The following is a 17002-nucleotide window of genomic DNA, read 5'->3' on the forward strand; positions in this document are numbered from 1 at the left end:
AAAGTAAATGCCATCAGCTGGCTCCTGCTGGCTTTATCCCTGGGACAAAGAGCGGAAGCTGCTGAAAGGCAGGGGAGACAGCCAGGAAGGGCTGGAAGAGACAGCACGGCTGGCCTCACTGATAAGGCTCTCTGGCTCTTTCTTCCAGATGCCCCAAACTTTGCTGCCAGAAATGCCACTGTTTTTGATGGTACAGGGATGTGAACTTAGGGCCTTACACTTGCTTGCCTTATTTGCTCTGCTGGTGCTCTACCGTTTGAACCATGCATGTCTCCAACTTTGCTGTTTGCTGGTTATTTTGGAAATGGAATCTAGTGGAATTTTCTGCCTCAGGAGGCTTCAAACTGTGATCCTCGGGCTGGGAAGGTGGCTCAGTGGTAGAATACTTGCCTTGCATGCATGAGGCTCTGGGTTCGATTCCTCAGCACCACATAAGCAGAAAAAGCCGGAAGTGGTGCTGTGGCTCAAGTGGTAGAACACTAGCCTTGAGCTGAAAAGCTGAGGGACAGCACCCAGGCCCAGAGTTCAGGCCCCACTACCAACCAAAAAAAAAAAAAAAAGACGTTATGATTACAAGAGCTTAGATGAAAGTAACCACTTTTTTTTTTCCCCTGAAAATATACTTTCTCAAAGTTATCATGGCTCCAAAAGGTTCCAGAATAGAGTTATGCAAAACAATTCTATAATCCATTTATGGTATGAATGTATATGACCCTCCATACGAATAAGCCACCTCAGGGGCTGGTGGGCACTTCCCTAGGATACATAGGCTCAGGGCTCAATCATCATCACCAAAAAAAGAAAAGAGAAGAACTTTCTTTCAAGTTCCCCAAACAATGTCTCTATTCTTTCTCAAAACGTAAATCTCAAGTCTTATCATGTTATATTATTCTCAAAAGGAAAGGGACTGTCAGATTAGGAATTCCCTGCTATTGATGCACTGTTACTAAATTTAAATGTTCCTTAAATTCAGCTTCCTGGTAAAACTGATACACTTCGGAGAACTAAATTAAGTGAACTGTGGCAGAAAGAGCAGGCTAAAAATGTGGGACACACCTAAAAAGCTAGCACAATAGGCTCAGGATTGGTAGAGGATCTAGCTAAAAGTAGCTGCTTTCAGTGCACTGTTAGCTCTACTAACTACCCACCATGCATACAGATCAAGGAGAGGAGACAGAAAAAGAGAGGCAAATCTATGCAAAGGACTTATATCTCCAATGTGTTCTAGAACTAACAGGATTGTATTTGGCTCTATCCGATGGGTTTTTCTGCCAAATGTCTTTATTTTCCTGAGCCTCAATTGCCCTATCTATAAAATATGGATAGTAAAACTCAATCCTAAAGAGTTTTAATAGGAACTGAATTAAATAAAAAAATACAAAGAATATGTAGCAATAAATGTTATTCCCTTTCCCACCAAACACTGTGAAGGAAATGATCTCACAGGAAGCAAACACAGCACATTACCTGGAAAGGGTCTGTCTTGATCAATGACTTGTGGAGGAGCCCCTTTATTTTCCGGCATATACTTCTTGGTAATGGGCAAGGACATCAGCCGAATGTGATGGAAGAGTGAGCGCCAGGTATGAGCTCCAGAAAGCCCAGGTTCGGGTGCTAATGGGCTGAAAGGCTGAATCACAAGGTAGGCAGAGAGCAAAATGAAGCCCAGAGTTATGAGGACCTACCAGGAAAGATGGTGAATGGATTAGTAAGTGTACTAGCAAACAAAATACCTTAATGACAAGAAAAACAAAACCAAACCAGTCCTCTTCCATTCCTAGTGCCTTAAGAACTAATCTGTTTTCAAAATTAAGCCATTTATTTTCACTTCTAAAGGCATTCAAAGTTGAACTTCAAGGTTCACCAAACTTCTGTTACTCAATTGGGGGTTATGGCACCACTTAAAACACACACACAGCTGGGCACTGGTGCCTCACGCCTGTAATCCTTGCTACTCAGGAGGCTGAGATATGAGGATCATGGTTCAAAGCCAGCCCAGGCAGGAAAGTCTTTGAGACTCCAATCTCCAATTAACCACCAGAAAACTGGAAGTGGCGTTGTGGCTCAACTGGTAGAGTGCTAGTCTTGAGCACAAGGAGGTCAGGGACAGTGCAGGCCCAGAGTTCAAACTTCAGGTGCTAGTGGCTCATGTCTGTAATCCTAGCTGCTTAGGAGGTTGAGATCTGAGGATTGCCGTTTGAAGCTAGCCATGAGTCTGTGAGACTCATCTCCAATTAACCACCAGAAACTGAAGTAGCGCTGAGGCTAGAGCACTAACTATGAACAAAAGAGCTCAGGACCAGTGCCCTGGCCCTGAATTCAAGTCCTAGCACCAATAAAATACACACTCAGATTAATTCTAAGCACACAGCTTTTACTTATGCTCTGCCTATTAACAACAGTCAGATTTCCTAGTAGTACATGGTAGTAGAGCAAAGGCTGATTTTTTTTTTGACCGGGGGTGGAGATGGGGATGGGGGGGAGAGGAGGTCATGGGGCTTGAACTCAATGCCTGGGTGATGTCCCTGAGCTCATTCACTCAAGGCTAGTGCTCTACCACTTTAAGCTCACGGCACCACTTCTGGATTTTTCATTTTTTTTTTTTTGTCGGTCGTGGGGCCTGAACTCAGGGCCTGGGCGCTGTCCCTCAGCTCTTCAGCTGAAGGCTAGCGCTCTACCACTTGAGCCACAGCGCCACTTCCGGCTTTTTTTTTCTGCTTATGTGGTGCTGAGGAATCGAACCCAGGGCCTCAGGCATGCAAGGCAAGCGCTCTACCACTGAGCCATTTTCCCAGCCCACTTCTGGATTTTTCTGTTTATGTGGTACTGAGGAATCAAATGCAGGGCTTTATGCATGCTTGGCAAGCACTCTACCACTAATCCACATTCCCAGTCCCGCAAAGGCCGATTCATGCGCAGAAAACCCAAGGTTCTGTGGTAGGATGTATCAATAGAAACACTTGGGACGTTACTGGAGTTTATGCTGTAAGTGCTTTACCTTATACACAGCAATCAAAAGAGGATACTGGGGTGGCCCCCGCTGAGGTTCATTCTTTTCCAGCAGCTGTCTGATAAATTTTTCAATGGCTTTCTCAGACATACCACATTGATGGCCTGTCTGTCTCACCAAATCAACAGTCTCTGAAAGTTTGTCATAAATGCTGATTTCATTAGCAGCAAGATCCATGTCTTCCAACACAAAATCCCTGAGAGAGAATACAAATGAAAAGAGAAAGCTGACTTCTTTAGAGTACTTCCTCCCCAAAGCTGCTTCCTTTACAGCAAGGCCTCTCCACCTCCTCAGGGAGGATCAGTTTTGTGTTGTCCCCAGTCGATTGCAAACACAGTGGGTATGTTGCGAGAATATAAAACGGTTTCATGTACAGATTTTGGTTGATCGTGGGGCTTGAACTCTGGGCTTGGGCACTGTCCCTGCACTCTTCAGCTCAAGGCAAGCACTCTACCGCTTGAGCCACAACACCACTTCCACATGTACAGATTTATTACTATTTATTGTGTGTGTGTTTGAGGTAGTGTTTCACTATGTTGTACAGACTGCTCTCAAACTGAAGAGCTTAAACAATCCTCCTGCCTCAGCCCCCAGAGCAGGTGGGACTACAGCAATGCACCACCATGCCTAACTTATGTGTAAGTTTTTAAATGTTACTTATCTGTGTAACCGTGTACTAGAAACAGTTTATCCACGGGCACTGGCCTCCTGAACACTTTGAGGAGCACTGGTCTGGTTCATAATAAATCCTTGAGATTCTGAAGCACTAATGGCATCCAAAAAGATTTCTAAGGCCAATTAGAGATCTGCTACTGGTCATTTACTCAAAAAAAAAAAAAAAAAAAAAAGAGTGGAATGTAGATAATGATACTGACCACTTATTTCCTTGCAGTTACACCAGATATCTTTCAACAACCAAAAGGAAAAATTGATCTGGGAAGGTAAGATTTACTGTGAGGAACATGCTGAGAAGCTTTGCTTCTGGCCAGAGCAAGAACTTCAGACAATACCAAGCTCTTCACGTGGCCCTTGCAGCTTGTAGGCCCAGAGCCTTCCCACAATTTTAGACAATAAAGGGCATTTTATTTGTATTGTGTATTTAAAAGACCCAAGATCGACATTAATTTCATTATTCAATTTGTGAACTGTAATACTTTTTAGTTAATGAAGATTGACTCACAGTGGCTTCAGATAAAAGGATTAAACTTAAGCAGCAGAGTAGAGTTCTCTCAGCATAATTTGTACAATGAAATTAGATAGGGGCTGGGAAGGTGGCTCAGTGGTAGAGTGCTTGCCTTGCATGCATGAGGCCCTGGGTTCAATTCCTCAGCACCACATAAACAGAAAGAGCTGGAAGTGGCACTGTGGCTCAAGTGGTAGAGCGCTAGCCTTCAGCTGAAGAGCTGAGGGATAGCACCAAGGCCCAGAGTTCAGGCACAAAGACCAACAACAACCAAAAAGAAAAGAAAATAAAAGAAAAGAAATTAGATAATAGTTCTTTTCATGAGGAAGAAAAAAGCCTCTTGGGCACTGATGGCTCAGGCCTGTAACCCTAGTGACTCTGGAGGCTGAAATCTGAGGACTGCAGTTTGAAACCAGCTGAGGCAGGAAAGTCCAGGAAACTTTATCTCCAATTGACTACCAAAAAGCTGGAAGTGGATCTGTGGCTCAAGTGGTAGAGTACTAGCCTTGAGCAAAAAAATCTCAGGAACAGTGCCAAGGCCCTGAGTGCAAGCCCAGGCCCTGCACAAGAAAAGAAGACAAAACGTAAGGTTGATATTGTCTTCTACTGGGCTGTTTTGTTTATTTGCTTTGGTAGTACTGGGAGTTTTCCAGCCCTTGTCTCTTTCTTCCCTCCTTCCTGAAGATCTTCTTATATATTTCATTCTCAAAGTGTTTCTAAACCTTGCTAAGCACTAAGTGGTAGCCATGTTCAGTAGGAAGATGCTGCCACCTGTAGGGTAGAGATGACAGTCATGTGTCTAGGGCAGAGGCCCTAAACTTTCACACACACAGGAGAATGCCTCCTGTCCCAGCAGATCACTCCCAGAACTCCTTTTGCTCTTACTCAGTGTTTTGTTTTATTTTGTTTTTAAAGACTGCATGGCCCTCACTTCAGGGTTCAAATAAAATTTAGAACCTTCATTTCAGGCTCAGAATTTGATGAAAATTCTCTTAAAAAAATATGTATCCTTGGTAAAGGGTGTATGCAGTTCAGTGGTAGAGCCCTTCTTACAGATGTCCTGGGTTCAATGCCTAGTACAAAGAAAATAAGAAAGGAAGAAAGGAAAGAAGGAAGGAAGGAAGGAAGAAAGGAAGGAAGGGAGGGAGGGAGGGAGAAAGGGAAGAAGAGAGAGAGGGAGGGAAGGAAAAAAAAGGAAAGGAAGGAAGTGGGGAGGGAGGGAGAGAAAGGAAAGGAAAAGGGAAAAGAAAAGGAAAAGGGAAAAGGAAAGGGAAAGGGGCTGGGAAGATAGCTCAGTAGTAGAATGCTTGTCTTGCATGTATGAGGCCCTGGGTTGGATTCCTCAGCACCACATAAGCAGAAAAAGTCAGAAGTGGCACTGTGCCTCTAGTGGTAGAGCGCTAGCCTTGAGCTGAAGTGCTGAGGGACAGCGCCTAGACCCAGAGTTCAGGCCCCACGACCGAAAAAAAAAATAATAATATAAAGAAAAGAAAAGAAGGAGGGAAGGAGGGAAGGAGGGTGGAAGGGAGGGAGGGAGGGAGGGAGGGAGGGAGGGAGGGAAAGAAAGAGGAAAGGAAAAAAGGAAAACGACAGCTATTCAATGGGAGAAAAAATTTGTAAATCATGGGCTGGGAAGGTGGCTCAGTGGTGGAGCTCTTGCCTGCATGCATGAGGCCCTGGGTTCGATTCCTCGGCACCACATAAGCAAAAAGAAAAAAGCTGGAAGTGGCGCTGTGGCTCAAGTGGTAGAGCTCTAGCCTTGAGCTGAAGAGCTGAGGGACAGCGCACAAGCCCAGAGTTCAGGCCCCACGACTGGACCCCCCCACACACACAAAAAATTGCAAATCGTATATCTGATAAGGGCAAGATATTCAGAATACATGAATAATTCTTAAAAATCAGTAAGAAGACAACCCAACCCCACTCAATACTGCCTGTCATTCCACCATTAATCATAGTGCCTCTGTCTAGTGTGAGCAGGTGTAAACATTTATTAAAGGCTTTCTAGGTAACTCTAATGTACAGCAGAGCCGAAAACCAGTGACCTATTTATAGAGATATAAAGAGGAGCAAAAATCTCACAACCTTTCTTCTTTCTTTTCCTCCTTCCTTCCTTCTCTCTCTCTCTCTCTCTCTTTCTCTCTCCATACTGGGGATTAAACTCAGGGTCTCATGCACTCAACTAGGCATTACTGGTTCACAGCTGGCACTCCAATACTTGAGCTTTCTGATGGTTAGTTGGAGATTAGTTTCATGGACTTTTCTGCTTTGAACTTCAGGCATGAGCCACCTGTGCCCAGTCTGTGGCCTGAAGGAACATCACTGTGTGCAAGTGCAGTCAGAGATGTGCAACAATGCATATTCTTGTTACCCCTAAGTGATTCCTAAAAGAAGGGCAGAATGATAACTCATTATAATATTTCTCACAAAGCAGGGCACCAGTGGCTCATGCTTCTAAAATCCTAGCTACTCAGCAGGCTGAGATCTGAGGATCACGGTTCAAAGCCAGCTTGAACAGGAAAGTCTGTGAGACTCTTATCTCCAGTGTGCTGTGGCTCAAAGTAGTAGAGCATTAGCCTTGAGCACAAAAGCTCAGGGAAAGCACGCAGGCCATGAGTTCAAGCCCCGTGACTGACTGCCCCCCTCCCCACAAAATCTCACAAATTGCTTTTGCAACCAGAGACAGCATTTTCCTGTGGAAATTGGAGAACTTTTAGGGATAGAGATGATCTTTTGGCATACTACAAATTGAATGTAATGTTAATTATATAACAACAACAACAAAAAGCTTGCCCCTTAAAAAAAATCAACCATAAAGTCATGGCTAAGCGTCAAGCATGAAGGGGCTAAGGGGGACGTCTTGATGGTGATCCATTTACCTCCAGAAAGAAGGTCCAACTCGGGCAGAAGTAAGCTTGGTCACAGGAAATTCGGAAGCGTGAGCACGACTCTAACAGTAGTTTAAACCTGCAAAAACATAGGCAGGATTACCAGTGGGATTATTAAATTCAAGGCACCACACACAGCCTGGACATCCAGTCGTCCCTCCTTATCCATGGGGCACACGTTTCAAGATACCCAGTAGATGCTGAAACCACAAGACAGTACTGAATGCAGGTGTAACATGCTTTCCCCATAATTATGATAAAATGGAATTCCTAAATTAAGCACAGTAACAGCATACTAATCAATAATAAAACTGTTGAATACAGTCCACGTGTTCTTTTCCCTGTGATGGTGAGATGGTAAATGCCCACGAGACACTGTGGGGTGAAAGATGGAGAGACATTACACCATTAGCCACGAGTCTGGGATGGGATGCTGCTTGAACATGAGCATCGAAGTGTTGTGACAATCATTAATATAGATAGCTATTAAGTGTCTAAAGGGTTAGTAGTATTACTAATACACTCCCAGAACCACTGGAGTCAAGATGATAAACACGAAGATAAAGAATTGTCTCAGCAAGGCAAACTACTTCTGCAGAAGGGTATGCCATCAGACAAAACTCTGGCAAGCAGGCACACACAGCAGGCAGGCTGCTCCATTATGTATCCCTAACACAGCAGGCCCTGCCCCTCTGCTCAGGGCGGTTGAGCTATGGCTTATAACCTGCTGATTGGCTAGTTTGAATAAACTGTATTTACATAAGATGTCTTTGAAATAAAATTATCAGTACACAAGTAATCTCAACATATACCTGCACCCCCTTCTATTTCTTAAGCAATCTGAGATGTGTTCTTAAGTCCATTTTGAAAGGAAATCAGTTTAAGACAAATCTTATATTTCAAAAGATCCTCCTTTATCCCAAAGGTTTTCCTCTTTTCCTTACCAAGAACTAAGCCAGCAGGCCAAAGAAAAAACTTTTAGGAAACACATTTTGGTTCAAAAAAAAAAAAAGAGGGTTGGGAAGGTGGCTCAGTGGTAGAGCGCTTGCCTTGCATGCCTGAGGCCCTGGGTTCGATTCCTCAGCACCACATAAGCAAAAAGAAAAAAGCAGGAAGTGGCGCTGTGGCTCAAGTGGTAGAGTGCTAGCCTTGAGCTGAAGAGCTGAGGGACAGCGCCCAGGCCCAGAGTTCAGGCCCCACGACTGGACCCCCTCCCCCAAAAAAAGATAGTTTTTCTCACAATAGCCAGAGATATTCACAGCTGGACACACTGAACAAGGATGATAGGTGTGTCAGGTCAGCATGAGATTTCATCATACTACTCAGAATGGCACATGACACACACTGCTGATTAAAAGCATGGTCCAGCCAGGTGCTAGTGGCTCACGCCTGTAATCCTAGCCACTCAGGAGGCTGAGATCTAAAGATCACAGTTCAAAGCCAGCCGGGGCAGGAAAGTCCATGAGACTCTGATCTCCAATTAACCACCAGAAAACCAGAAGTGGTGTTGTGGCTCAAGTGGTAGAGCACTTGCCTTGAGCTGAATTGCTGAGGGACAGCGCCCAGGCTTAGAGTTCAAGCCCCACAACCAACAAAATAAATAAATAAATCAAAATAAATAAAACCATGCTCCACTGCTTTAGAATACTTCTTCCCAGCAATGTGTTACTTTGCTTTTCACGAGCATTTGGTGATGTCTAAAGATATTTTTGACTTGCAACTGGAGGGGTCCTGGCATCTAATGGGCAGAGATTAAACATGTGCAGGGCAGCTCTCACAACAAACCTGTCTTGCTCAAAATGGTTAAAGAGCTGAAGTGGAGAAAGTCAGTTTTTTAGGAGAGGTCTATGGGAGGTGAGCCAGGGAGCTGCTTCACCTCTGAAAGAGCACTTCAGGAATGGGGACTGGCAGCTCCCCAAGTCTTTAGTCTGTCTACAAGGGAACAGGTCAAGACAGTGCTAATACAATGAACCCTGAGAGAAATGTTTGTCTAAAGGCAGACACTGGTGGCTCACATCTGTAATTCTAGATACTCAGAAAGCTGAGATGTGAGGATCATGGTTCAAAGCCAGATAGGAAAGTCTGTGAGATTGCTATTGCCAATTTACCACTAAAAAGCCAAAGTGGACCTGTAGTTCAAAAGTGTTAGAGCACTAGCCTTGAGCATAAAAGCCCAGGGACACTGCCCAGGCTTTGAGTTCAAACCTCAGAACTAGCACCAAAAATCAAAAAGTACAATCAAGGGAATTTTTTTTACTTAACCATCATTTGAATCAAAGGGTCCTCTTTCTAGACATCTTTGCCATAAGACTTCTTCACTGTCTGAAAATATGCCCCTTCCTAATTCAGAGAGAAAACAGCCATCAAATGGATGCGTTCTCAAGTCTGTATTTTCTCTAAAAATTTCAAACTTCTGGGGCTGGGAAGGTGGCTCAGTGGTAAAGTGTTTGCTTTGCATACATGAGGCCCTGGGTTCAATTCCTTAGCACCACATAAGCAGAAAAAGCTGGAAGTGTAGAGTGCTATAGTTTTGAGCTAAAGAGCTGAGCGACAGCGCCCAGGCCCAGAGTTCAGGCCCCATGACTGATAAAAAAAAAAAAAAATTCAAACTTCTAGAAAAAGTAAGTATGATGGACATTTATGTATCTTTCACTTAGATTCATCAAATGTGAACATTTGTCCATACCTGCTTTCTCAGTTTTTAGGAGAACTCAAAAGTTAGTTGCAACACATCATGAAATCACTTTTAAATATTTCAGCATACATCTCCAAAGAAGGACATTTTCTATTAATTATGAGCATTATTATCATTACCGTTAAAATTAATAACTCTATTACCTAATACTCAGCCCATAGTCAAATTTCCCATTATACACGTGAATGCACACACATGTACAGACATATACAAAATATACATTTTAAAAAATCCAAGCTCCACAAAAGTGGGAACTCCAAGATTTAACTAAAGACCATATACTGCATTTGGCTATTGTCTTTTTTTTTTTTTGGTCTGGCCTCGGCCCTGTCCCTCAGCTCTTCAGCTCAAGGGGAAAGCTCTACCACTTAAGCCACAGCACCACTTCTGGCTTTTTCTGTTTATGTGGTGCTGAGGGCCTCAAGGCATGCAAGGCAAGGGCTCTACCACTGAGCCACCTTCCCAGCCCTGGCTATTGTCTCTTTTGTCTACTCAATATAGTTGTCCCAGCTTTATTTACTTGTTTACCTTGGCCTTTTATAACTTGACATATTTGAAGCAGATGTCTCCACATTTTCAAACTTGCCTCTATCTGCTCCCATTGCCACTTTTCCCCGTTTCTCATATGAGGAACTAGTAATCCTTCCCCTTTATGTTTCTAGCGCTCTGACCCCTCTCGCTCTCATCAGACAAGGTGGGGCAAGCACCTCACTTGCTGCCTGTTTCTTTGGTCTCCGTCTGCTCATTAACCCGCAGAAACGACCCATCTGCCCTCCCAAAGGTCACCAATGGCTTTCCCAATGCCAAGTGCACAGGACACTTCACTTTTTACCCTATCTGACTCCTCGGCAGCAGCTGCCCATCTTCCCAAGTGTTCTCAAACCCTGGCAGGTCTGTCCTGTTCTCCTGCCAAAGACTAGCTTTCAGCATAGTTGTCCTTGACCTTCTCATTTCCTCCATGGTTTTAACCACAGGCTGTTAATGATTCCCAAATCTCTTCAGTCTAGAGTTCTCTCAAGGGCTTGAAATCCATCTATTATATAACTACTTAACAGACACTTAGACCCAAAGTTCCCATAGTTTCATTCCTATTTATAATAATTAAACTTTTCCCCCTTCAATCCATTTTTCTTATTATGCTCCTTAAAAGGAGAAAAGGGGTCAGATGCTGGTGGCAAATGCCTGTAATCCTAGTTACTTAGGAGGCTGAGATCTGAGGATCATGGTTTGAAGCCAGCCCTAGCAGGAAAGTACATGAGACTATCTCAAATTAACCACCAAAAATGCTGGAAGTGGAGCTGTGACTCAAGTGATAGAGTACTAGCCTTGAGCAAAAAAACCTCAGAGAAAGTGCCCAGACCCCAAGTTCAAGCCCCAATAGGGCAAGGGGGAGAGGAGGTATTTATCAACCATCATGCACATCTAGTTCTAAAATATCTGTCACTTTAAGTCTCTAATTCCTTTTTTAAATTTTTATTAGCATACATTAGTTGTACAAGGCATTTATGTTCTTTTAAATAGAAGCACTAGTCTTCCAAATTACAAAGCTCTCTTCTTAGAAAATCCTTATGGAAGTGGAGCTGTGGCTCAAGTGGTAGAGCATCAGCCTTAAAAAGCAAAAGGACACCACCAATGCCCTGAGTTCAAGCTCCACTTCTGATGTGTGCACATACATACATGCGTGCATGTGAACACACACACACACACACACGAAAAAGAAAATTCTCAACATCTTAACAAATAAAAGATTAATATCCAGAATATGCAAAGAGCTAAAATATTAAACAGTAAAGGAATAACCCAGTGAATAAATGGGCAAATAAACTGGACAGTTCTCAGACAGACAAATAGCTGATAGATGAAAAACTGTTCAAAATCCTTAGCCATAAAGGAAATGCAAACCAAAACTTCACTAAGATTCCACCTTACCCAGTAAGAATGGTAGCTATCAAGAAAACGAACAAGGGCTGGGAAGGTGGCTCAGTGGTAGAGCGCTTGCCTTGCATGCATGAGGCCCTGGGTTCGCTTCCTCAGCACTACATAAGCAGAAAAAAAAAAGCCAGAAGTTGTGGTTCAAGTGGTAGAATGCTAGCCTTGAGCTGAAGAGCTGAGGGACAGCGCCCAGGCCGAGAGTTCAGGCCCCATGACCGGACCCCCCCCCCCAAAAAAAAAGAAAACGAACAACAAATTATGGAAAATAAAAGCTTAAAAAATGCTGAAAAAGGAATCCTCATACACTTCTGGTGGGAATGTAAACTAGTCTGACTACTGTGGAAATCAGTATGGAGTTTCCTCAAAAAACTAAAAATAGATCTACCTTGTAACCCCTCCTCACAACTCCTGGGCATATATCCAAAGTACATAACACCCACACACAATATTGTTTTTTTCTGCCAGTCCTGGGGCTTGGACTCAGGATCTGGGCACTGTCGTTCAGCTTCTTTTGTTCAAGGCTAGCCCTCTGTCACTTGAGCCACAGCCACTTCCGATGCACACAAAGATACACACATATAGGTTCCTTTACACACATATGTATGGTCACTGCCCACCTATTCAGTCTCATCGTCTTTCATTCCTGCCTCATCTTCTATATGTTTGTTCATCATTCTGCCTACAACGCCAAACCTCCCATGCTTTGTCCAACAAGTGAGCTTTGGTAAAAGTTTGGATTTTGCCCTTGGACCTTATACAACTCTACCACTTTGTATTATTTTCGTTCTTTCTCTTCCTTCCCCCCCTTCCTTCTCCTCTTTCATCCTTTTATCTCTCCCTCCCTCCCTTCTTTGTTGTTTTTTAAGATGGGATCTTTTTATGTAGCCTAGGTGAGTGCTAGGATTACTAGGGTGTCCCACCAAGCCCAGTAAAACGATGCGTTCCTTGAAAGCAAACATATATTGAGAAAATAACACAAAAAACTTAACAATGATGTCAGGCGCTGGTGGCTCACGCCTGTAATCCTAGCTACTCAGGAGACTGAGATCTGAGGGTCACAATTCAAAGCTAGGTAGGGTAGAAAAGTCTGTGAGACTCTTATCTCTAATAAACCATCAGAAAACTGCAAGTGATGCTGTGGCCCAAGTGGTACAGTGCTCACCTTGAGCTGAAGAGCTCAAGCCCAGAGTTCAAGCTCCACAAAAAAAAAAAAAAAAAAAAAACAACCACCAAAAACCCAACTAACAGTTGGGCGCCAGTGGCTCATGCCTGTAATCCTAGATCTGAGGATCCCAGTTCAAAGCCAGCCCGGGCTAGGAAAGTCCGTGAGACTCTTATCTCCAATAAATTTCTAGAAAACCGCAAGTGGTGCTATGGCTCAAGCGGTAGAGCGCTCTTGAGCTGAAGAGCTCAGGGACAGCGCCCACTCCCAGAGTTCAAGCCCCATGACCGACCAAAAAAACAAACCAACCAACTAACAGTGGGCATAGAAATTCACTTCACATATGTAACCTGTTCAATGAACAATTTTATGAAAAGACCTAATTTTTTTTTTTTTTTGTCATTTTGCTACCTAGCAATTGGTCCACATTCAGCATTGCCCAAGGCTCCTTACTCTGCCCAGGATACATCACCCTGATGACAGTTTAGGTGAGCAGGTTAGAAACCAAGTTTTTTTTTGTTGTTTGTTTTTGTTTTGGTACAGAAGGTGTGGAAGAACAAACACTCAAACTATATCTTGAAAACTCAGTACAAGGCAGAAAAAATCTGATAGGGCAAGTTATGCATTTTAGTCAAAATTGCAGACTGGCAAAGGTGAACTTAGTATTTGTTCTCTTAGAAGGAAGCTTCAAGGAATTCATGTGTTTCCTAGAGGAAATTGTGATAACTCAAATTCAAGTACACAAATCTATCACAGGAGAACTGCCTTATTAAGGGAGAAATTTATTAAGGGAGAGTTCAACATGGAAATTACCAAATGAGCAATCAGAAAGGTTAGAATAGTAAGTAAATAGGAGTCTCTAAGGTGATTGGTGACTACTTTAAAAAGATACTACTCTTTGGCCAAGGGATGGTGACTCATGCCTGTAATCCTAGCTACTCAGATAGGAAGGACTGACGTTTCAAAGTCAGCCTAGGCAGCAATGTCCATGATATTTCACCTCCAATTAGCCAGCAAACTGCTGGTCAAGTCAGTAGGTACCAGCTCTGAGTGAAAAGTTGAGTGACAGCTCGGGATCCTGAGTTCAAGCCCCAGTACTGACACACATGCACACTACGGACAAATCTATGCAGATTCAGACCAGAAGAAAAGTCTGCAGGGCTAAATCTTAGAAGTACTACAGAACAACCAGGCGGGCGGAAATTCATGGTACTGAGACGTTCCTTTCTGAAATCGAATTCAGGCTGATCCCGCTTTGCTTTAGCGATGCTGAGCTGAGCTTCGAACTCGGGCCCTGGCGCTGGAAGGCAGGTGCTCTCAACGCTTGAGCCAAGCTTCCAGTCAAGCACCAGTCCATCACTTTGTAAATAAACAGTTTCTGCTTTAGTAACTAACTAGGAAAGGGAAAAAAAAAGCTGTTTCTGCCGGGGCGGGGAGCGGACGCTATATCCCGGGTCTACCGAAAGGGTCTGGGGGCCCTGCTCGAGCAGGCGACCTCGTCCTCCCCTCCTCGGCCCGAGCCCAGGCGAGAGAGAGGGCGCGGAGCAGGGGGGGGTCAGCCCCAGCTCCAGAAAAGCTCGGCTGCGGTCAAGGGGCGGCGACGGCGTCCCGGGGCCCGCACGGCGGCGCGGCCATCCGGCCGCCTCCCCCCACCTCCCGGCTCGGGCCCCACTCACTCACATGCAGGCCCGCGCCCCCCCGGGCTCCTCCCGCCTCGGCGACCCCAGCCGCCCACTTAAGAGGGCTGGGCGGACAACTTCCGGCTTCCGGAAGAGCAACCCCGGAAGTAGCTTCCTGGCCGCAGCTCAGGCCTGGCGCCTCGCGGTAGCTCCGCCTTCCCGTCTTGCGCTTCCGCCCAAAACAGAACGCGCGCGAGGTCGCGTTGTGTGCGGAGGCGGGGAAGGGGGGGGGGGGAGCGGGAAAAAGGGGAAGGAACTCTCGCGATATCTGAAGAGATTGGGTTTCTGGGTCCCCCTGGCGTCCGAACAGGGGAGGCCTTTTTCTTTTTTACTTTTTTAATTTTTTTTTTTGTCGGTCGTGGGCCTGAACTCTGGGTCTGGGCGCTGTCCCTCAGCTCCTCAGCTCAAGGCTAGCACTCTACCACTTGAGCCACAGCGCCACTTCCAGCTTTTTCTGCTTATGTGGTGCTGAGGAATCGAACCCAGGGCCTCATGCATGCGAGGCAAGCGCTCTACCACTGAGCCACCTTCCCAGGCCCCCTTTTTCTTTTTTAATTCTGCGAAATTCTCCGTTGTTCTTCCAAAGTCTACCTCTTCTACCGACACTGATGCAGATTATGTAGCGTGAGCACACACCGCAGGAAGCAGCAAAGTAAGCCTTTCAACCTGTCTTCAGGACAGAGGCGTGAACTTTAGGTTTAAATAGAGGAAAACTGAGGTGGGGAGGGGTATACATAATTAAACAGTCTCCCGCAGAACGTGGCCTAGTTCTGGTTCTGAGCCCTGAGGGAGGTTAATACTTTATCATCCTTGTCTTGAGTCTTGGCAGGAGCTGATTTCTCTTGTTCCAGGGTGCAGCCTCACCAAGATAGATAGATAGATAGGTAGGTAGGTAGATAGATAGATATCTACATATGTAATTGTGCTTTTTTTTTTTTTTGGGGTCCGGTCATGGGGCCTGAACTCTGGGCCTGGGCACTGTCCCTCAGCTCTTCAGCTCAAGGCTAGCGCTCTGCCACTTGAGCCATAGTGCCACTTCTGGCTTTTTTTCTTTTTGCTTATGTGGTGCTGAGGAATCGAACCCAGGGCCTCATGCATGCAAGGCAAGCGCTCTACCACTGAGCCACCTTCCCAGCCCGTAATTGTGCTTATTTACAAGGCTCTACTGATCTCTTCTTTGGGGATGATTTCATTTCTCATGCAGATGTTACTGACCAATCCTGTCCTATCTGAAACCCAAAGGGATTTCAGGGGAGAGACTCAGAGTGCTGGAGTACTTGCAAAATGGAGGCAGGAATGCCAAGCTTTTATCCTGCTCAGTACCTGTTATAGTGATGCATATCTATAATCTTAGCACTCAGGATGCTAAGGCAGGGGACCACAAGTTCCAGGACAGCTTGAGTTTCATAGTGAGAATTTGACTAAAACAAAAACAAAAGCATGCATGAAGTACACTTGTTAGAGCCACAATTTAAAAACATCCCAAAAGTCCATTAATAGAATATATGAACACACTGCAGTGTTTTCAAGAAATAGAACAGTATACTGCACAGAAAGATTAAAAAACCCATTAGATACAGCAACTATGGGTATATTTAATAAGCATAATGTTAAGTAAAAGAAGATGCAAAATACCTTATGACTTTATATAAAATTCAACTGGGGAAATCAACCTATGATATTAGAAGGTAGAAAGTCTGGGAAGGCTGGTACAAGGCTTTAAGGGCTTAGAAATTCACTTATCTTTGTACCAATCCTAGGGCTTGACGTCAGGACCTTAAGCTCTTGCTTAGCTTTTATTTTCACTCAGAGTTGATGCTTTACCACTTGAACCACATCTCCAACCGCCACCACTGGCTTTTTGGTGGTTAAAGATTTTTTTTTTAAGTCTCTCCAGTTTACCTTGACTGGCTTTGGACTGAGATTACAGTATGAGCCACCTACACCTGGCTCAACATTTTGTTTTGATTTGATGCCTGCTATACAGCTGGGTTTACTGTGCAGGAGTTCATTGAACCAGTACACTTAGGACCTGTCCACTTTTCTAAATGTCCATCATACTTCAATTTAACTGTTTTATTACAGAGGATCCAGATGAAGAACAGGGCTAGGTCAGTTAGACAAGCACTCTACCACTACATCCCCATACTCTTTTTAGGGGTGGGGGAAATTGTGGAGGATTAATTATCTAGACATGATTAAATCATTGACCACTGTGGATCAGTTTCACTGTTGGAAAACCCAATCCACTTTCACACTTGGGTTGTTTTAGTTACCAGTCCTCAGCCTGAAGCTACCCCAGGTCTGCAAGCCATCCATCATTAATATAATTAGTATAGCTGGTGGCCAAAGCCTGTAACTGTAGCCACGAGGGAGGCTGAGATTTGAGGATCAAGGTTCCAAGCCCAAATCAGGCAGAAAAGTCCTTGAGACTCATCTCCAATCACCAGAAA

At 44.5% G+C, this 17002-nt stretch overlaps 1 protein-coding gene across 2 annotated transcripts in view; it reads right to left on the minus strand.

Annotated features, from left to right (window-relative positions):
• CUNH6orf89 (chromosome unknown C6orf89 homolog) overlaps positions 1–14664 on the minus strand; it is a 30799-nt gene extending 16135 nt beyond the window's left edge. Inside the window, exons 1-4 of one of the 2 annotated variants that reach the window (XM_042684247.1) lie at positions 14551–14664; positions 7073–7160; positions 2999–3206; positions 1468–1681 (exon numbers count right to left, since the gene is read on the minus strand). In XM_042684247.1, the coding sequence (XP_042540181.1) occupies positions 1468–1681; positions 2999–3187 (403 nt within the window). In that variant the 5' untranslated portion in view covers positions 3188–3206; positions 7073–7160; positions 14551–14664. Of the gene's footprint in view, positions 1–1467; positions 1682–2998; positions 3207–7072; positions 7161–12325; positions 12389–14550 lie in introns of those variants that run through there. The other variant, XM_042684248.1, reaches the window with a different exon arrangement.
• Positions 14665–17002: the final 2338 nt, after the last annotated feature.

The sequence above is a fragment of the Dipodomys spectabilis genome, unplaced genomic scaffold (genome assembly GCF_019054845.1).
Source record: "Dipodomys spectabilis isolate Male_0828 unplaced genomic scaffold, ASM1905484v1 ptg000085l, whole genome shotgun sequence".
Classification (NCBI taxonomy): domain Eukaryota; kingdom Metazoa; phylum Chordata; class Mammalia; order Rodentia; family Heteromyidae; genus Dipodomys; species Dipodomys spectabilis.